The 22,639-nt window shown below is 42.8% G+C and overlaps 1 protein-coding gene across 1 annotated transcript in view; it reads right to left on the bottom strand.

Moving 5' to 3' along the window:
- LOC108637252 (multidrug resistance-associated protein 4-like) overlaps positions 1-19,837 on the bottom strand; it is a gene marked incomplete at its 5' end in the record, with an annotated part of 74,948 nt that extends 55,111 nt beyond the window's left edge. The window contains 4 exon segments of the mRNA XM_018056294.1: positions 2,645-2,731; positions 2,944-3,038; positions 14,215-14,406; positions 19,748-19,837. Of these exon segments, the coding sequence (XP_017911783.1) occupies positions 2,645-2,731; positions 2,944-3,038; positions 14,215-14,406; positions 19,748-19,837 (464 nt within the window).

The raw sequence follows: 22,639 nt of genomic DNA, 5'->3' as shown, positions 1-22,639 counted from the left end.
GACAGCATGGAGTTTCCTCAGAAAACTAAAAGTAGAATTATCTTATATTCCAGTAACCCCACTCCTGGGCATTTGTATGCACAAAACCATACATGAAAAAGACATGTATCCCTATATTCATAGCAGCACTATTCACAATAGCCAAACATGGAAACAACGTAATGTCCACCAACAGATGAATGGTTGTGGTACATGGAGATAATGTAATACTACTCAGCCATAAAAAAAGGAAAAAGAATGCCAGTTGCAGAAACATGGATGGACCTGGAGGTTATCATACTAAGTGAAGTAAGTCAGAATGAGAAAGACAAATATCATATGATATCACTTACATGTAGAATCTAAAATATGGCAATAATGAACGTATTAACAAAACAGAAACAGACTCACAGGCATAGTGAACAGATTATGGTTGCATGGGTGGAAGGGGTGTAGGGGAGGGAAGAACTGGAAGTCTGAGGTTAGCAGAATGTGAAGTGTTATGTGTAGAATGGATAAACAACAAGGTCCTACCATATAGTGTAGAGAGCTCTATTTGATATTCTGAGATAAATCATAATGAAGAGAATATTAAAAAGAATGTATGTATGTATATAACTGAGTAACTTGGCCATACAAAGAAATTAACACAATAATGTAAATCAATTATATTTCGATAATTTTTTTTAAAGGACAGAGACAGGGGTTCACATGGACAGAAGACCATGTGAGGAGACAGCGAAGTGGATGCCACCAGCAGCCAAGGACAGCGTTCTCAGCAAAAACCAAAGCTGCCCACACAGCCAACTTCCAGCCTCAAGGACTGTGAGAAAATGAATTTCTGTTCTTTAAGTACCCCATCTGTGGCAACTTGCTATAGACTGAATGTTTTTGTCCTCAAAATTCATAGATTGAAACCTAATTCCCACTGTGTACTAGAAGTGTAGCCATTGGGAGGTGACAGGTCATGAGGGTGGAGCCTTCATGAATGGGATTAGTGCCCTTATAAAGGGGACCCACAGGGCTCCCTCACCCCTTCCCCATGTGAGGACATGGGAATCGTGCCCTCACCAGACACTGAATCTCTCAGCACCCTCACCTTGGACTTTTCCAGCCTCCTGAACCCTGAGGAATAAATTTCTGTTTTTTATAAGCTGCCTAGGCTGTGGTTTCCTGTGAGAGCAGCCAGGACAGACAGCCCCAGCAAAGTAACACAGAACCTGACAGCAAGAATTTCCAAATAGCTTCTCTCTGCCAAACACCCCACCTCCTTCAGACAAGGACATACCTGCTGTTCTCCTCACAGCCCTGCTTCCTCCTCCCTCCACACCTGAGCTTCTACTCTTCCTTCAGCAAAGGAACTGGGTCCTCTTCTCAGCCTCCACACACCTGCCCAGCCTGCAGGCCCCCAGGGCACTTCCCACCCAGCCCCGGGCACAGGGAGCTTTCCAACTTCAGTGAAAGCCTCCAGCTGACACTTCACTTAGCATTTACTGTATCAAAACTCTCTAAACCTTGACTCTGCTGAGCTTTCCCCTGGCATCTGTCTTAACAAGCTCCACACAGAGACAGGTTCCTTAGTGGCAGGAATGAGAGCTGTGTCCTAGTCTCCCTTATCCTGCCCAGTGTGGGTCCTTCCCCTCTCCTGGCTCACCATCCTCCTTGTAAAGTAAGAGGTTTTGTGCAGGAACATCTGTAAGGGTATCAATCTCAGTGCACACAGCGGGGTGTTGATATATGCAGCTGGAAGGCTCATTGTCTTTAACAAGGTGAACAACAGCAAGGGAACTAACCATGGGGTAGATGTGGAGGCTGCTTCAGAAAAAGCGAATTCATGAGACTTTCAAAGACGCCAGTCTAGACTCCACCAGAGGCCTCAGCCAGCATGTGTTGGGACAGAGAAGCAACAGAACTGTTCTCCAGGAGTTCTGTGGCCAAGAAAGAGCCACTGACAACAAATTCCAGAAACACAAAGTAAGAGTCAGGACTTCAGAAAGATTCTAGATACCAAGTTTCAAATTCAAGTTAACCCTACATGTGGGTCTAAGTATTAATTTTAGTAAGCATCCATGAAGAAATGTTAAATAATTGAGCCATACTCAGATTTGGAATAAATCATCTGTAAATTCTAAATCATCTGTAAATACTTTACTAAGCAATTCTAAACCAACAGAATAATAAGCATAAACCAACAGGGTCTTTCCACGGAAGCCCTATGTCTGTACTGAAAAATTCACTTCTAATGTGCCTTCAACAAATGACAAAGGAAAAGAATTGACAGCCATTTACCAGGTTACCAAGTCCTACTCTCTGATTTAAAAACTTTACATCATCCTTCTTATCCCTGGAGTCTGGATCCATCCACAGTGTCTGGATCCATCAAGTGCAAGTAACGGGGGAATTTGCCATGTATCCCTTACTCCCTAAAGCACGGACCCCACTGTCCTACACAAACTAGAAGCACCTGCTGTATTCTCCTGTCCTGACCTCATCATGGTGCAAAATTTCTCTATGATGGATCTGTGGAGGGAAGGGAGGGGAGGGAGGAACACCAGGGAAGAGTGAGCTGAGTCTCCTGAAGCACAAAGGCTTTCCTGAGCTCTCTTCCCTGATCTCTACAGGGTTCCTGGAAAGCAGAGATGATAGAAAACAGGAGCAAACTCACTGTTCAAATAAGTGCCTGCTGACTCCTGCATCTACTGCGCTGAGCGGATCATCCAGGAGGTAGATGTCTGCGTCCTGATACATGGCTCTAGAAAATGTAGAGAGACGTCAGGAGAGGACACTTCACACTCCCTGGGTCTCATCTCTGAGTCCAACAACTCCAGGTTCCTCCTACAAGCTCGGGGAAAGGGCCAAGACCCTGCTTCACCCAGGCGCACCCGGTGAGTGGGGTCTGCGCGCTCAGGTCCACTAGGAGCTGCGGAGGAGGAGGGGCAGGATGGCAACTGAAACCCCATTTACCTGGCAAGGCTGACCCGGGCTTTCTGTCCTTCACTCAGCGGGGTTCCTCCATCTCCTGTCACAGTTAGATCTCTTTCCTTCAAATTCTGGAAATCCTGTATGGAGATAGAAAAGGGCAAAAAGAAAAAAGAATTAAAATGTGTTCTCCTCCTGCCATCCTAACCTTTTAGCATCAGTTCTTCATACAAAGTATTTAATCAACAGCAATGGGCTTATTTCATAGTGACTAAACTGTAACAGGGAAAATTAAAAAACCTCTCAGGGCTTTTCATTTGTTTTCATTCTATATTTTTTCAAAGCATTTATGCAGTTAACCATTTCAACAGGTATTTATTGAGGATTGACTACACATGAGCCATTGTTCTGAGAACAGTGAATTCGACCATGAGGAAACAGAACCCCTAGAATTCTTCTCCATGGTAGGAGACGGAGAATATGGAAAATAAACCTGAGTGCAAGTACTGAGGATGAGAAGGAAAAGGAAGCTGCTCAGGGGGAGGGGGAGTGAAGGAGGGAAGTGAGTCCACACTGGGGTGTGAGGGCTCTGCTCAGAGAGGTGTGAGCAGATCTGGGAGAGAGGGGCAGGGGCTTAGGCAGACCTGGAGAGGATGCTCCTCACAGAGGGAGGGGCGAGTGCAGGGGCCACAGGGAGATGCCCAAGGTGTTCAGGGCAAGGAGGCCAGGAAAGCAGAGTGAGAATGAGGGGAGTGAGGGCAGAGACAGAGCAGGAGACTGGTATCACTGCCAGTAAAGGGGGGAGGGGAAGGGGAGGAGGGACCTGGTCTGAAGTTTTTAAGGAATCACTTCTGTGCTTTGCAATAAACAGACAGTCAGATTGTATTTTTTTTGTGGGGGAGGGGAGGGGGAATGATAAGGGCAGATACAAGTGAGGGGGCTACTAGAATAATTTAGGGAGCAGTGGAAATGGAGAGACAGAGTCACACTCCAGACATACTTGGAAGGTGGAATCTGTAAAACCTGCTGACAGGACAGGTATGGATTGTAAGAGAAGAGGACTGTGATGTTTGGGGTGAGGAAGGGGAAGGACAGGGTCACCATTTACTGAGTTGCAGAAGATGGGGGAGGCATATTTAGGAGACTTCTCTTGTGGACAAGCAGAAATGACCTCTCAGTGATATCACTGTGCAGCTGGACAGGCAGGTGTGCAGGTCTGTGCTAGAGACACAGGTGTGAGAGCTGGTGGTCCAGGCTGGTGAAGGCACAGGACTTGTTTTATCGTAAATTGCCAGTTTTGCTGATCTTGGTCTCCACTGCCCATTTTCAGAGAAGGGATGAAACCTGACCCGAGTCTTCACAGTGATACTTAAGGCAAGCCATAGTGTGACAGACGAGGTCTGTACAAGAAATGGGAACAGAAAGAGCAGGCTGGGCAGGAAAACAAAAGGAAAGAAACAACATGCTGAGGGACACCAAGCAGATCATTTGGACTAAGTAGATCCTTGTCCGTGGAAGCAGGAAACACTCAAAGTTAAGAAGGATATGAAGTTTTGACTTGAGGATCTGAGAATCTATCATAAGTTATATTTGAGTGTTATTTAAGAAGTAGACAAATTAGTCTATTTTCCCCAGAGTATCTAGGGAAATTTTTAAAAAATGACAAGAAAACCCCCAAAATGACCAGGTAACAATCAGGTTTAAGTTACACAGTTATTACATGAGAAATCTTTACTTCAAATTATCTAGTAAACCCCTCAGGCATCACCCTAAGATACACAGCAGTACCTTGCTGCAGATGACGCCCTCACTTCTGTCTCTACTTTAGAAATCTGGGGAGAAAGCAAGTAGCATGCTGGGGTCTCCATGATAAACAAGTCCTCTGACCTCCCTAAGTCTCATTTTCCTCTTCTATATAATGTGCTGAAGAAACCAGAATCACTCAATTCAAGGAAGCTGTGAGAATCTAAGGAAGTGTATGAACACCCTCCATAAGTGGAAAAAGGACATGAATTGATTATAACTTGCTATTGGTGACTGATGTCTATTTTCTCTTCAAACCAACAGTGGGACTCCATGCACAGTGTGGATCACAATATGCAAAGCACACGACCACAAGAAGATAGAGACTGTCTCCATCATAAGCCTCCCTGACAGCCACAAAGACAAACAGACACACACAGGTTTCCTGCTCACTCAAAGCTTAACTTGGGTGCATCCAATGAAGGGCAGCAATTGCTCTGTTGTGAAAATTCATCATTATTTTACCTACTCTCTTTCTACAGCTCAGAAATTAATACCATCTCTTACTTTGATTTTCATGAACAACAATGAACCATTTTAAGATAGGTTCTAAGCCTTATATATACATATATATACACACACACGAGTTACTTGGCCTCCATTTCACTGATGTCAGTCCTTGCAAACTGTTCCATTTAGCTTTTATGCTTTCATTTTACATTGTTTTAGTTTCTCAAAATAGTAACATGTCATAGCACAAAAATATTAACCACACTCTAGAAAAGACTGTGTGGATCACATATAAACTGTGGAAAATTCTGATAGAGATGGGAATACCAGACCACCTGACCTGCCTCTTGAGAAATCTGTATGCAGGTCAGGAAGCAACAGTTAGAACTGGACATGGAACAACAGACTGGTTCCAAATAGGAAAAGGAGTATGCCAAGGCTGTATATTGTCACCCCGCTTATTTAACTTATATGCAGAGTACCTCATGAGAAACGCTGGACTGGAAGAAACACAAGCTGGAATCAAGATTGCCGGGAGAAATATCAATAACCTCAGATATGCAGATGACACCACCCTTATGGCAGAAAGTGAAGAGGAACTAAAAAGCCTCTTGATGAAAGTAAAAGAGGAAAGTGAAAAAGTTGGCTTAAAGCTCAACATTCAGAAAATGAAGATCATGGCATCTGGTCCCATCATTTCATGGGAAATAGATGGGGAAACAGTGGAAACAGTGTCAGACTTTATTTTTTTGGACTCCAAAATCACTGCAAATGGTAATTGCAGGCGATGAAACTAAAAGACGATTACTCCTTGGAAGAAAAGTTATGAGCAACCTAGATAGCATATTCAAAAGCAGAGACATTACTTTGCCAACTAAGGTCTGTCTAGTCAAGGCTATAGTTTTTCCAGTGGTCATGTATGGATGTGAGAGTTGGACTGTGAAGAAGGCTGAGTGCCGAAGAATTGATGCCTTTGAACTGTGGTGTTGGAGAAGACTCTAGAGAGTCCCTTGGACTGCAAAGAGATCCAACCAGTCCACCCTAAAGGAGATCAGTCCTGGGTGTTCATTGGAATGATTGATTCTGAAGCTGAAACTCCAGTACTTTGGCCGTCTCATGTGAAGAGTTGACTCATTGGAAAAGACTTTGATGCTGGGAGGGATTGGGGGCAGGAGGAGAAGGGGACGACAGAGGATGAGATGACTGGATGGCATCACTGACTCGATGGATGTGAGTCTGAGTGAACTCTGGGAGTTGGTGATGGACAGGGAGGCCTGGCATGCTGCGATTCATGGGGTCGCAAAGAGTCGGACATGACTGAGCGACTGAACTGAACTGAACTGAGAAAAGGCAGCTAAATCCACTCTTTCAGTGAGTACATTAGGGGCCAGGAACAGGCTCTCTTCAACTGTGGTGTTGGTGACTCTGAAATCATCCATGCATGAGTCCCAGATGGACAAACCATTTCAGAGGACTTGAAGTAAAGTCCAAGGTAAACTAATTTCCCAGTCATCATTTTCTGATTAAATTAGAGGGGTAAAGCCTGACTTAAATTAGAGGGAAAAGCCTGAGCATATATTTCAATTCCTCCCACTGACAGGAAGGTGTTTTGACTCAGGTTATTTTCCTCTAAGTTAAATTCACCAACTTTCACTGAAGAATAGACACACAAATGAGAGGCAGCCTAGGAAATGATGACACTGGTTTGATGCCATCATCCAGAAGCACACCCAGGGCCCTTCAGCGACGGTGGAGACTTACAGTGGAAACACTGCTTTGTAGAAAGCTTTCACTTTCATGTCAGGTTCAAAGGATTTGCTAACAAAATAAGGCACTCATTACATACAAATAAATAGTACCAAGATTTATTATAGAATTATCTAGCTTACTGTCAATATACTAACATTAAAAGAAAAGAGAAATAGAAACAGCAGAGGATACATCATCAAATTGGGTTCTGACCAACATGCAGACTCAAACAGTGCTGAGAAGTCCCATGACACAGCACATCTGGAGTCTGAATTTGTTACTGAATCCAACCTCGCTCTGCTCACCACACAACAGGCCAATGAGATGAGGGGTTGAGGCCAGGAAGAAGAGAATTTATTTGGGGAGCCCACTGACTGGGAAGATGCCAAGCTAGCATCTCAAAATAACCATCTTATCGGGATCTAGATGCCAGGTTCTTTTATAGGTCAAGCTGGGGAGGTGAGGAAACAAAGTAAAAAGGCCATTAATCTTGCGAATCTCCTAGAATGGCAAGACTCAGGCAGCGGATGTGTTAATTTCCTCCTTTCCACCATCTACAAGTGGTCAGGATTCTGAACAAAGGCTCTTTAGTTTAACAGGCAGAGTAGCAGGATTCTCTGAGGTAGGACATTCAGTATGATTATAATAACGAAAGCAACAAAAAACAAGTCAAAGAAATAGTTTCAACATGGAGTCAGAATTGGCTTCTTCTCTACAATTAATTGGGAAAAGGAGCCAGGTAACACAGTCACTTGGAGAAGGCAATGGCACCCCACTCCAGTACTCTTGCCTGGAAAATCCTATGGACGGAGGAGCCTGGAAGGCTACAGTCCATGGGATCGCTGAGGATCAGACACAACTGAGCGACTTCACTTTCACTTTTCAATTTCATGCATTGGATAAGGAAATGGCAACCCACTCCAGTGTTCTTGCCTGGAGAATCCCAGGGACGGGAAGCCTTTTGGGCTGCCGTCTACGGGGTCGCACAGAGTCGGACACGACTGAAGTGACTTAGCAGCAGCAGCAGCACATTCACTCTGTGGGTGAGATTTCAAAAATTGCAGTTCAGTTGCTGTTCAGTTGCTTAGTTGTATCTGACTCTTTGCGACTCCATGGACACAGCACATCAGGCTTCCCACTCCTTCACTGTCTCCTGCAGTTTGCTCAAATTCATGTCCATTGAGTCGATGATGCCATCCAACCATCTCGTCCTCTGTCAGCCCCTTCTTCTCCTGCCCAAAATTTCTCCCAGCATCAGGGGCTTTTCTAATGAGTCAGCTCTTCACATCAGGTAGCCAAAGTATTGGGGTTTTAGCTTCAGCATCAGTCCTTCCAGTGAATATTTAGGGTTGATTTCATTACAGATTGATTGGTTTGATCTCCTTGCGACAGTCCAGGGGACTCTCCAGAGTCTTTTCCAGCATCACAGTTCAAAAGTATCAACTGAACAACAACAACAAACACCGTGGAGAAGCCTGTAGTAATGGTTAATGAGGGCCAGACGTGAGGACCTGGTGGAAGAATGCTGTACTTCAGACTCAAACGAGGCGAGGCCCTGCCTTTTTTCACAGTTTTTTTTTTTTTTCCATTTGAAATTGCCCCTCCTCTAATGGCCTGTTAATATCCTGCCCATCTTTCCAGGCTCAGCCCAAATACACTCTCCCATGAACACATCCTGGATTTATCTCTCTTCCTGTTGGGTTCCTAAGGTTTTGTTTACATCTCTTGTGAAGGACCTGTCTTATCCTGCTCCATCATTTATACACATGCAGACAGCTTTTCTCAGCTCCTGGGGGATAAGATCTGTGCACCAAGCACTGGGCTGGGCCATAATACTGATTATCACTAAGCCTCACAACAAGCTGCACAGGAAGTACTGGCCCCATTTCACAGATGAGGAAACTGAGACTAAGTGAGATCACATTACTGGTATGAGGACTGTTACCTGTTAAACAGAAGAGCTGGACTCTGAACCAGCTCATGTCAGTTCAGAGCCTTTTGCTCTTCCACATCACGCTGCCCAGGTCGTGACTAAAGAGTGTATTTGAAATGAAGACAACACTAAACTAACTCAAGACACACCTAGACATACAAGCATCAATTAACTTATTATCCTATGATTTTCCAGGCAATCTGTAAAGAAAATGTTCATGTTAGGGGAAGGAGACTGACTGAAACTGCCTACCCTGGCCAGGCACCACAGTAACCATTTGCATAAGGTCCTGGTAAGGAACACGGAACTAACCAGACACCACCAACCAGGAGAGTTCAGGAAAGGTCAAAAGGAGACACCACATGTCTGACCACCTCACAGAATCCTTCTCGCTGGCATCCATCTTGGCTGAACGATGCATGCACCACCAGGAAGGACTCTGAGTCAGAATAACTGGCTAAAGATAACCTGGAAACTAATCCCATCACCATAAAACCTGAGACTTCGAGCCTCGTGGCAGAGCTGTTCTCTTGGGTTCCCTTACCCTACTGCTCTCCACCCGGGTGCCCTTTCCCAATAAAATCTCTTGCTTTGTCAGCACATGTATCTCCTTGGACAATTCATTTCTGAGTGTTAGACAAGAGCCCAGTTTTTGGCCCTGGAAGGGGTCCCCCCTTCTGCAACATTCATGCTGGCAGGAATGTGATAAATATGAGATGAAAGTACAAGCTTATAGGCATCCAAGAGGGATTTGTATGGTTAAGTGATCTATGTGGGAAAATATCAAACTAGAATTTATCAGCCTGATACCTTTAACTGTGTAATGCCTAAAAGTTTTTAAAAGCCTTAAAAACGTTTTGTAAAAACTTGTTTTTTAAAAAAAAAAACAACTTAAAACTCAAAAGTTTTTAAAAATGGTTAAAGATGACATGCAGACCAATGTTACATACACTCCTGCTTATGGCAACAGAATATGTTTACTGTTGATTTATGTAATATACTATATGTACAGCACCTATATAAATTATCAGCTCAAATAATGAAAGTGACATATATCAAGAAGATACCTTCTTTCTTACAAGTCACATTTTATGGATGTGACTTTACCAAAAACTGGTTGAGCTTACAATTAGAGGCTAATTTATTTTCAAAATTATTCTAACATTTATAGAGTGCTTGTTATGTCCCTAGCAATCAGGTGCTTTAAGTCACTATTGCATGTCATTCTCGAAACAACCTTATAAGATCGACAGTATTATTATCTCCATTTTACAAATGAAGAAACAGGCTTGTAAGGTTCAGACAATCAGCCAAAACCACACACCTAGCAAACAGAGAAACTGAGACTCAGTCCCTGAGTCTTCTGCCTCCTGGGCCTTGGAATTGACGTCATCAGCCTGAACTGATATTGCCAATGGGATTACTTCAGTTTTATTAGAGAAATGTTTCATTTGGATGAACTTAAACATTTACTTCAATTTGACCTAGTTTAATACATCTAGTTTTTATTGACATATGTATTCTAAGAAATCCTGTTTGCCAGTGCTTTTTCCTCTAGGATTTGGGGGATGTAGGAGGAGGAAGAACTTTGGGGAAAAAAATCTTGATTATATTTATATGGGTGTAAATACGTGAACTGTGAACTTCCTGATATTCAAGCTAGTTTTAGAAAAGGCAGAAGAACCAGAGATCAAATTGCCAACATCTGCTGGATCATCAAAAAAGCAAGAGAGTTCCAGAAAAACATCTATTTCTGCTTTATTGATTATGCCAAAGCCTTTGACTGTGTGGATCACAATAAACTGTGGAAAATTCTGAAAGAGATGGGAATACCAGACCACCTGACCTGCCTCTTGAGAAATCTGTATGCAGGTCAGGAAGCAACAGTTAAAACTGGACATGGAACAACAGACTGGTTCCAAATAGGAAAAGGAGTATGTCAAGGCTGTATATTGTCACCCTGCTTATTTAACTTATATGCAGAGTACCTCATGAGAAACGCTGGACTGGAAGAAACACAAGCTGGAATCAAGATTGCCAGGAGAAATATTAATAACCTCAGATATGCAGATGACACCACCTTTATGGCAGAAAGTGAAGTGGACCTAAACATCCTCTTGATGAAAGTAAAAGAGGAGAGCGAAAAAGTTGGCTTAAAGCTCAACATTCAGAAAACGAAGATCATGGCATCTGGTCCCATCACTTCATGGGAAATAGATGGGGAAACGGTGGAAACAGTGTCAGACTTTATTTTGGGGGGCTCCAAAATCACTGCAGATGGTGACTGCAGCCATGAAATTAAAAGACGCTTACTCCTTGGAAGAAAAGTTATGAGCAACCTCGATAGTATATTCAAAAGCAGAGACATTACTTTGCCAACAAAGGTCCGTCTAGTCAAGGCTATGGTTTTTCCTGTGGTCATGTATGGATGTGAGAGTTAGACTGTGAAGAAGGCTGAGCGCTGAAGAATTGAGGCTTTTGAACTGTGGTGTTGGAGAAGACTCTTGAGAGTCCCTTGGACTGCAAGGAGATCCAACCAGTCCATTCTGAAGGAGATCAGCCCTGGGATTTCTTTGGAAGGACTGATGCTCAAGCTGAAACTCCAGTACTTTGGCCACCTCACGCAAAGGGTTGACTCATTGGAAAAGACTCTGATGCTGGGAGGGATTGAGGGCAGGAGGAGAAGTGGACAACAGAGGATGAGATGGCTGGATGGCATCACTGACTCGATGGACGTGAGTTTGCGTGAACTCCGGGAGTTGGTGATGGACAAGGAGGCCTGGCATGCTGCGATTCATGGGGTTGCAAAGAGTTGGACATGACTGAGCGACTGAACTGAACTGAACTGATGTGTGGATGGACAGATGTAGAGAAAAGGGTTAGAATGGTAAGGACAGCAACCATGTACTGAAACCCTGACATGCCTGCATTCCACAGGCATGGCCTATTGCGTTTACAGTAACCCCACTCCTCCTGCATTTAATAAGAAGGGAAACTGAGACAAACACCTGGAGATACTGCCTAGGACTGCTTCTCTCCAAAGGCCAAGCCTTTTCTACTGCACATATAGTCTTCGTATTTACAGGACAAAATACCTCCAGCACACCACTATTATGTGACCACCTGATGCCCATCCACTGAGTCATGGATTCTAAAAGGAGAAGAGCAGAGGATCATTACTCATTAGGTGGCTCCCAGGTATCAAAACGACCTTGCTGACCCCTGCTAATCAGAGGCAGAGATGACACTTCAGAGAAGCAGCAAAACTTTCTGACCCAGTATCCTCTTGAAATGTCGGAGGCCCAGGCAGGAAACAGAACATACCCAAAGTGACAGCAGGCAAGACTAAACCACAACTCGTCTCTTCACTACTTCTCTGCCCTGGGCCTCCCTTCCTGCCAAGGAGGGAATGGGCACGAGAGGCCTGCCTGCATGTCCTGACTGCGCAGAGAACAGGAGAGCAGTCCATGTTTATAAATGTCACATCATGTACAGAAGAATCGCTGTGCAGCCCAGTCCTGCAGGGCCCCTTCCCACCAGAGTCTGTGCTGCACAGACTCCCAAGGATGGGTGAAGCCATGGACACTATCCATATTACTGGTCCTGTCACTCCACGTGGCTGCGGCAAAGCACTGGCCCCCAGGGAAACACTGAATGTCAGCCACTGTCCAGCACCTGCTCTTTTGCAGAGACGCTCAAATGTGGGGAGAAAACAAGGCTGAGCTTCACCAGAAAGGCAAGGTCATAAAAGAAACACCCACACACTGGTCTAGGTCTCTGGAGTCTGATCTGGGCATCAGGAGGTTGATAGGATTAAGGTAAAGAGGAAACACCTGAAATCTGTTTATTCCACATCCCACCTTCCAGCTTTACCCATCACCTGCTTTTTAAAAAGTTCTCTCTCCAAGCTTCAGTTTTACCAACTATAAAATGAAGATGGTAACACTGAAGATATTCATAAAGACAGCAGCATACCCTCTTCTGGGTGCATGTCTGAGAAAGAGAAATGATTTGCATGTAGACTCTGAATAAATGGCAGCTATTGTCTAAGTGTTTTATGTTTGCTTTCCCCTTCTTTTCTTACACAATATAAACACTATTTAATAAAAATCTTGCTGATTATTGCTAACTTGACATCAGTTCTGCAAACATAATCTCCCATTAACCAACCACAGACCAGGAGAAAGAAACAGAAGAGTGAGCAATTCTGTTTTGTCCACATCATCAAAAATTGATATTCACCTGATAAAAATCTATGATGTTCAAGCATTACTCAAGCAAAATTACTGTTTCCTCAGAAAGCAGGTTTGGAGCCTCCACCACCACACCTTTGAAAGACAGTCCTAGCCTTTTCCTCACAGTATAACAGATGTCCAGTCTGAACAGGCCACAGGGGGAGCCCTTTAACACTATTGTTCATGGATTTTTATAACTCAAGAGAGTAAAATACTATTTAATCCGTATTTATGTTTTTCTTTCTTTATGCCAAATTACATTTTCCTATTAAGCAAGTTCAGTTTTCATCATTCATTTACTAATTTCATCTAAATCCCATGGAAGAGTTAAATGTTTCTTCTTGCCATTTTCTGTGAAACTCAATGCAATTTCTGAAAAACAATCTCTTCCCCAATGAAATGAGTCAGGATTAAGAAGAAATTTTAAAGCATTTTAAATTTTGTAAGGCATTCAATTTTCTTTAATAAATTACAACTCAAAACCAAGCAGAGAGGGAAACCTGGAGACTGAAAGAGACTGAGGAGACACTAACCAAATGCAGCGGGCAGACCTCATGTGGAGTCTGATTCCATCAATGGTGTACAAGATTTCTCAGTGAGATGATTAGCAACGTGTAAACACCGATGAGAAAGTTGATGATATTCAGGAATTAGGGTAATTTTTCAGGTGAAATAATGTTGGTGATTTTTTTTTTCCAAAGCCTTTCCTATCTTTTTGACAAAAGCAGATGAAATGTTTACAGATGGACTAACCTGAGATCTAGGATCTGCTCCAGAATAATAATGGGGTGGGGGTGGGGCTGGCAGAGGGCAGGGGTGGAGATGCAGCAAGACTGGCCACCAGCTGACCCTGGTTGGAGCTGGGGGTGGGTACATGAGGGATCATTACAGTGTGCTCTCTGTTTTCACAAATTTTTGTAACTGTCCATTAAAAAAAAGAACCTAAAACTGAATGAAGCTTCATCAAATGAAATAAAGGCATTTAAAACAGCTGCGTATACAACTGCATATTTACCCAGACCAGCTTAAAGCAACAAAGACCTTTCAAATTAAAAAAAAAAAAAAGAACTTTCAACAAATCTTATAGCTAAAGCCAACACTATCATTTGAAATTTGAGTATATGCAGCTCAAAAGTCATTACTCACCTCTTCCAAAGCACAAGCCTTTATTACTTTTTCATATCGCTTTTCTTCATATTTCTTCCCAAATAAAATGTTACTTCTCACAGTTCCTGGAAACACCCAGGGCTGCTGAGAAACATATGCGATCCTTCCATGCACGCTGACCTTCCCCTGGCTCCGGGGCAGCTCCCCCAGCAGAGCACGTAACAGTGACGACTGAAACAGATAGCAACACATGCACATGTGAACAGGGTGGACTCAGGCCGGGACAACCCTGCCGCACAGTCCCCACCCTGGTGCTTGATGAAGGATATCAGAACAGGATAAAGTGCAGCTCTGAATACTGAAGGAAAAAAATGGAAAAGAGCACTATTGGTCAATGTAAACTGAAGGTGGACAACAAATATATATACCATAACGATCTACTGGTTTTAGAAAAGGCAGAGGACTCAGAGATCAAATTGCCAACATCCACTGGATCATGGAAAAAACAAGAGAGTTCCAGAAAAACATCTATCCCTGCATTACTGACTATGCCAAAGCCTTTGACTCTGTGGATCACTATAAACTGTGGAAAATTCTGAAAGACATGGGAATACCAGACCACCTGACCTGCCTCTTGAGAAATCTGTATGCAGGTCAGGAAGCAACAGTTAGAACTGGACATGGAACAACAGACTGGTTCCAAATAGGAAAAGGAGTATGCCAAGGCTGTATATTGTCACCCTGCTTATTTAACTTATATGCAGAGTACATCATGAGAAACACTGGGCTGGAAGAAGCATAAGCTGGAATCAAGATTGCCAGGAGAAATATCAATAACCTCAGATATGCAGATGACACCACTCTTATGGCAGAAAGTGAAGAGGAGCTAAAAAGCCTCTTGATGAACATGAAAGAGGAGAGTGAAAAAATTGGCTTAAAGCTCAACATTCAGAAAACTAAGATCATGGCATCTGGTCCCATCACCTCATGGGAAATAGATGGGGAAACTGTGGAAACAGTGTCAGACTTTATTTTGGGGGGCTCTAAAATCACTGCAGTGAACTGAACAATCTACCCTGCCTGAGTTTCTCCAACATAAGTGCTCTACTCAGCAAATACTAAGAATACTTAACATCCTTCACTAGCAGAACAGACCAGCAGGATGTGTACTTTCTGTTCAGTTCAATTCAGTTCAGTCTCTCAGTCATGTCCGACTCTTTGCGACCCCATAAACTGCAGCACACCAGGCCTCCCTGTCCATAACCAACTCCCAGAGTTCACCCAAACCTATATCCATCGAGTCGGTGATGCCATCCAACCATCTCATTCTCTGTCGTTTCCTTCTCCTCCTACCCTCAAACTTTCTCAGCATCAGAGTCTTTTCAAATGAGTCTTCTCTTCGCATCAGGTGGCCAAAGTATTGGAGTTTCAGCTTCAACATCAGTCCTTCCAATGAACACCCAGGACTGATCTCCTTTAGGATGGACTGGTTGGACCTCCTTGCAGGCCAAGGGACTCACAAGAGCCTTCTCCAACACCACAGTTCAAAAGCATCCATTCTTCGGCACTCAGCTTTCTTCACAGTCCAACTTTCACATCCATACATGACCACTGGAAAAACCATAGTCTTGACTAGACGGACCTTTGCTGGCAAAGTAATGTCTCTTCTTCACTTTCTGTCATGAGAGGGGTGTCATCTGTATATCTGAGGTTTTTTATATTTTTCCTGGCAATCTTGATTCCAGTTCGTGCTTCCTCCAGCCCAGTGTTTCTCATGATGTACTCTGCATGGCAGTTAAATAAGCAGTTAGACAATATACAGCCTTGATGTACTCCTTTTCCTATTTGGAACCAGTCTGTTGTTCCACGTCCAGTTCTAACTGTTACTTCCTGATCTGCATACAGGTTTCTCAAGAGACATGTCAGGTGGTCTGGTATTCCCGTCTCTTTCAGAATTTTCCACAGTTTATAGTGATCCACACAGTCAAAGGCTTTGGCATAGTCAATAAAGCAGAAATAGATGTTTTTTCTGGAACTCTCTTGTTTTTTCGATGATCCAGTGGATGTTGGCAATTTGATCCCGTTCCTCTGCCTTTTCTAAAACCAGCTTGAACATCAGGAAGTTCACGGTTCACGTATTGCTGAAGCCTGGCTTGGAGAATTTTGAGCATTACTTTACTAGCATGTGAGATGAGTATAATTGTGCGGTAGTTTGAGCGTACTTTCTGTATCTGATGTTTAATGCAGTTGTTCCTGCATCTGGGTATCACTTACTTGACAAATACTTGTTCTTAAAAAGTTATGTGGGGACTTTCCTGGTGGTCTAGTGATTAAAAGTCCACCTTCCAGGATGTAGGGAAGGGATAGTTAGGGAGTTTGGGATAGACAGGTACACACTGCTACATTTAAAATGTGTAACCAACAAGGACTTACTATATAGCACATGGTACTCTACTCAATGCTTTGTGTCAGTCTGCATGGGAGGGGAGTTTGGCAGAATGGATACATGTGTACATGTATGGTTGAAATGTACCCTTCACTGTTCATCTGAAACTATCACAACACTGTTAGTTGACTATATCCCAATAAAAATAAAAAGTTTAAAAAATTAATAATTATACCCAGGTAATAAAGAAAAAAAAAAGAATCTGTTTTCCAATGCCAGGGGCTCTTCTTAGACCCCTGGTCAGGGAATTAAGATCCCACATGCCCCATGGCAACTAAGCCCACACACAATTAGAGAGCCCATGTACTGCAACTAAGACCCAATTCAACCAAATAAATAAATATTCTTTTTTAACTTAAAGCAATGTGTGAAGAATACATACAAAGATTATTAATTAAGAGAACTCTGAGGTTGTTGTGGTCAAAGAGTTAAAGTCCATCATGCCTCAGTTCAGTTCAGTTCAGTTCAGTCACTCAGTCGTGTCCGACTCTTTGTGACCCCATGAATTGCAGAATGCCAGCCCTCCCTGTCCATCGCCAACTCCCAGAGTTCACTCAGACTCACGTCCATTGAGTCAGTGATGCCATCCAGCCATCTCATCCTCTGTCGTCCCCTTCTCCTGCCTCCAATCCCTCCCAGCATCAGAGACTTTTCCAATGAGTCAACTCTTCACATGAGGTGGCCAAAGTACTGGAGTTTCAGCTTGAGCATCAGTCCTTCCAAAGAACACCCAGGACTGATCTCCTTCAGAATGGACTGGTTGGATCTCCTTGCAGTCCAAGGGACTCTCAAGAGTCTTCTCTAATACAACAGTTCAAAAGCATCAATTCTTCAGCGCTCAGCTTTCTTCACAGTCCAACTCTCACATCCATACATGACCACTGGAAAAACCATAGCCTTGACTAGACAGACCTTAGTCGGCAAAGTAATGTCTCTGCTTTTCAATACGCTATCTACGTTGGTCATAACTTTTCTTCCAAGGAGTAAGCGTCTTTTAATTTCATGGGTGCAAAGAGTAAGCATCTTTTAATTGCATGGTTGCAATCACCACTTGCAATGATTTTGGAGCCCCAAAAAATAAAGTCTGACACTGTTTACCTATCTATTTGTCATGAGGTAATGGGACCAGATGCCATGATCTTCGTTTTCTGAATGTTGAGCTTTAAACCAACTTTTTTCACTCTCCTCTTTCTCTTTCATCAAGAGCCTTTTTAGCTACTCTTCACTTTCTGCCATTAGGGTGGTGTCATCTGCATATCTGAGGTTATTGATACTTCTCCCGGCAATCTTGATTCCAGCTTATGCTTCTTCCAGCTCAGCGTTTCTCATGATGTACTCTGAATATAAGCTAAATAAGCAGGGTGACAATATATAGCCTTGACGTACTCCTTTTCCTATTTAGAACCAGTCTGCCTAGGGAGCTCAAATTCATGCTCTGTAATAACCTAGAGGAGTGTAAGGTGGGAGGGAGGTTCAAGAGGTAGGGGACAGACATATACTTATGGCTGATTCATGTTGATGTATGGCAGAAACTGACACAATATTGCAAAGCAATTATCCTCCAGTTAAAAAAATAAATACATTTAAAAAACGTAAAATAAATACATAATTTTTTTTTAATATAAATAAATAAATAAATATTTTAAAAAAGTCCATCCCAGAGGTAATCATCTCCCTCTCCTGTACAAATCCCACATTTAGGTTTCTGTATTTTGTTGTGAAAAACACAGGAGACTAAGTGCATGTACACATGTCCTTCAAATCTGTTGTAACACACAGAAGAGGCATGTCTATGTCCACACAATCAGAGAACTCATCACACTGCACTGAAATAATCTGCCTGCATATCTGTCTCACTTCAGAATCTGGCTGCCTCTGAAAGGCAGAGGCATCGGGGTCTGGCTCACATCTGTAGTTTAAGCTCTACCACATGCCTGCACATTCACTTACATGTGCACTGACAGGACCAGATAAAGTCACGTGAGAAATGCTTAGAGCTTCTGGGAAGAGCCTTCACCACCTCCAGACTTCCTGGAGGGGCCACTGTGACAAAAAGAAGTCCCCATTGTCTCCGTCTATCCTGAACAGCTATCGCATTAATAATTTCCTTCACTGAAACAGCCAAACTCCCCACAAGCAGTTCCCAACTGTGTGTGACCCACAGGGATGGAACAGAGAGGGAGGAGGGAGGGGGGTTCAGGATGGGGAACAAGTGTATACCCAGGCGGATTCATATTGATGTAAGGCAAAACCAATATAATACTGTAATTAACCTCCAATTAAAATAAATAAATTTAAAACAAATAAAAATTAAAAAAAGAAGGAAAACACAGTGTGCGTTTATTCAGACTTTTTTGGCCATGAAACCTCCTTGCAAACTAACATTCTATAGAACACACCTAGAGAAACACTGTTCTCAGTTCAGTTCAGTCACTCAGTCATGTCCAACTCTTTGCAACCCCATGAATTGCAGCAGGCCAGGCCTCCCTGTCCATCACCAACTCCCGAAGTTCACTGAGACTCATGTCCATCGAGTCAGTGATGCCATCCAGCCATCTCATCCTCTGTCGTCCCCTTCTCCTCCTGCCCCCAATCCCTCCCAGCATCAGGGTCTTTTCCAATGAGTCAACTCTTCACATGAGGTGGCCAAAGTACTGGAGTTTCAGCTTTAGCATCATTCCTTCCAAAGAAATCCCAGGGCTGACCTCCTTCAGAATGGACTGGTTGGATCTCCTTGCAGTCCAAGGGACTCTCAAGAGTCTTCTCCAACACCACAGTTCAAAAGCCTCAATTCTTCAGCGCTCAGCCTTCTTCACAGTCCAACTCTCACATCCATACATGACTACTGGAAAAACCATAGCCTTGACTAGACAGACCTTAGTTGGCAAAGTAATGTCTCTGCTTTTGAATGTACTATCTAGGCTGGTCATAACTTTTCTTCCAAGGAGCAAGCGTCTTTTAATTTTACGGCTGCAGTCACCATCTGCAGTGATTTTGGAGCCCAAAAAAACACTGTTCAAGACACACCCAATTCAAACCGTGTCACACTCAGCTCTGGGCTCCACTCTGAGAATTTAACAGGAGGTGCAGTGTTGCGTCAAACTGACAAAAGGCATCACCACTTACCTTTCCTGCTCCCACAGGTCCAATCACAGTCAACAGTTCACCCGGCCTGAGAGTAAACGAAACGCCTTTTAGGGTTGGTGATTCCGATTCCTGCAAATTAAAGTTTATAAAAACACACTCATTTCAACAAATAACACAAATTACTTCAGAAAGTAGTTGAAAATAATAGTCATTGATATGCTAATATATCTTCCCTGGTGACTTCTCCTGTGGCTCAGCTGGTAAAGAATCTGCCCGCAATGTAGGAGACCTGGGTTGGGAAGATCCCCTAGAGAAGGGAATAGCTACCCACTCCAGTATTCTGGCCTTGAGAATTCCATGGACTGTATAGCCCATGAGGGTCGCAAAGAGGCAGACATGACTGAGTAACTTTCATTTTCATGCTAATATAGCCCACTGGAGAAGGCGATGGCATCCCACTCCAGTACTCTTGCCTGGAAAGTCCCATGGAGGGAGGAGCCTGGTAGGCTGCAGCCATGGAGTCGCTAAGAGTCCGATATGACTGAGCGACTTCGCTTTCACTTTTCGCTTTCATGCATTGGAGAAGGAAATGGCAACCCACTCCAGTGTTCTTGCCTGGAGAATCCCAGGGATGGGGGAGCCTGGTGGGCTGCTGTCTATGGGGTCACACAGAGTCGGACACGACTGAAGCGACTTAGCAGCAGCAGCAGCATAGCCCACATTTTTTATCCTTCCTATTTTATGATACTGTGTCCTGGAGGCCTTTTCATCCAATCCTATATCTTTGGGGGTTTGAAGCAGCTATAATTGCCTTTAGGAAGATACCTTCTTCCACCAGATTTCCATACAGACACAGCTCTAGACACCACAGAATTTAAGCAGTAGAGATGACAGAGTACCTGCCTGAAATGCAAACTGCATGATGCACACAAACTTATTAATATAATGTACTTAGAATATTCAGGGGGAGGGTTTTAATCATTTATAAGTTTTCATCATGACCTTTGGTTTTACCTGTCTATCTCATTAATCTTCACAAGGTGGCAGCAGAAGTACCTAGCATGCCTTGGTCTTTCAATAAATAATTTGAAATCACTAATCTCTCCATTTTCCTTTGATATAGAATAAACCTCAGTAATGCTCAGCAAGCCAAAAGGGCACTTTATATGAAGAAGTCACTCATGCTAAATTAACTCTTATAAGTAATGGTCAGAGTTCTAATTTGAACAAGAGCTCTAATGTAACACCAACAACAAAATAATGAAGAATAAATAAATTAATTATAACATCATGTGTCAGAGCGATAAAACCTCAATTTTATATGTGATACATGCCATTACCTATTCTGGCTATACAGGAGCAATAAAATGCTTCTCTACAAGGAAAACAAAAAACATGAATGTACACGAGACAGTGCATAGTCCAATATGATGGAGAAGGAAAAGTACCACCATGCCAATCACGGGTCATATTCCTGAAAGACTTAGGGTGTCTGTACATCTTTACATATCTAAATGTTAAGAGAATTTCAGTAACTGCTATGTTTAAGAAAGACACACACACACACACACACAATGATTCCATATGATTCATTAAAAGTCTGGATAATCTTCAAATTGAAACTTTTTTTCTGGAAAGAACTGAACTGATTAAAAAACGTTCACATACTAAAAAAATTTGACAGTGAATTTTCATCACCAAAAAAAAGCTTGCTCCAGATTTAAGAATTAAAAATCTATCAATAAAAAGCTAGATTTTAATACATGAGAAAGATTTTTTATGCTTTTAAAATTTCTCCACTTCTTTTTTCCTGCCTGAAACTTAGGATTCCTATTTTACTTTTCACTCAGTTATTACTACAAAATAGTGAACTGCCTACAAACATCAGCTTTCTATCACATCCCTCAGTCTGTCAGGGCCAGACACTGAGTTCGAGGAGTTCAACACCCCAATTTCCTTGAGAGCTTACATAAAACAAAGGAAGGGTAAAATAGAATCACAATAACCCCATTATTCAAGTATTATCAAGTGTTAGGTGTTCAAACAGTTAATAATCAATAAGTCCAAAAATCCGTTATACACATCTGTGTCTTTTTTCCTGTCTTGCATACAGGGTCGTCATTGCCATCTTCCTAAATTCCATATATATGTGTTAGTATACTGTATTGGTGTTTTTCTTTCTGGCTTACTTCACTCTGTATAATTGGCTCCAGTTTCATCCATCTCATCAGAACTGATTCAAATGAATTCTTTTTAATGGCGGAGTAATACTCCATTGTGTATATGTACCACAGCTTTCTTATCCATTCATCTGCTGATGGACATCTAGGTTGTTTCCATGTCCTGGCTTTGTAAAACAGTGCTGCGATGAACATTGGGGTACATGTGTCTCTTTCAATTCTGTTTCCTCGGTGTGTATGCCACAGAGTGGGATTGATGGGTCATAAGGTAGTTCTATTTGAAATTTTTTAAGGAATCTCCACACTGTTCTCCATAGTGGCTGTACTAGTTTGCATTCCCACCAACAGTGTAGGAGGGTTCCCTTTTCTCCACACCCTCTCCAGCATTTATTGCTTGCAGATTTTTGGATCGCAGCCATTCTGACTGGTGTGAAGTGGTACCTCATTGTGGTTTTGATTTGCATTTCTCTAATAATGAGTGATGTTGAGCATCTTTTCATGTGTTTGTTAGCCATCCGTATGTCGTCTTTGAGAAATCAGAGGGAGAGGGAGAGGGTGGGATGATTTGGGAGAATGGGAATTCTAACATGTATACTATCATGTAAGAATTGAATCGCCAGTCTATGTCTGACGCAGGGTGCAGCATGCTTGGGGCTGGTGCATGGGATGACCAGAGAGATGTTGTGGGGAGGGAGGTGGGAGGGGGGTTCATGTTTGGGAACACATGTAAGAATTAAAGATTTTAAAACTT

Source organism: Capra hircus, chromosome 12 (genome assembly GCF_001704415.2).
Source record: "Capra hircus breed San Clemente chromosome 12, ASM170441v1, whole genome shotgun sequence".
Taxonomy (NCBI): Eukaryota; Metazoa; Chordata; class Mammalia; order Artiodactyla; family Bovidae; genus Capra; species Capra hircus.
This window is presented reverse-complemented; position numbering and strand designations above follow the sequence as displayed.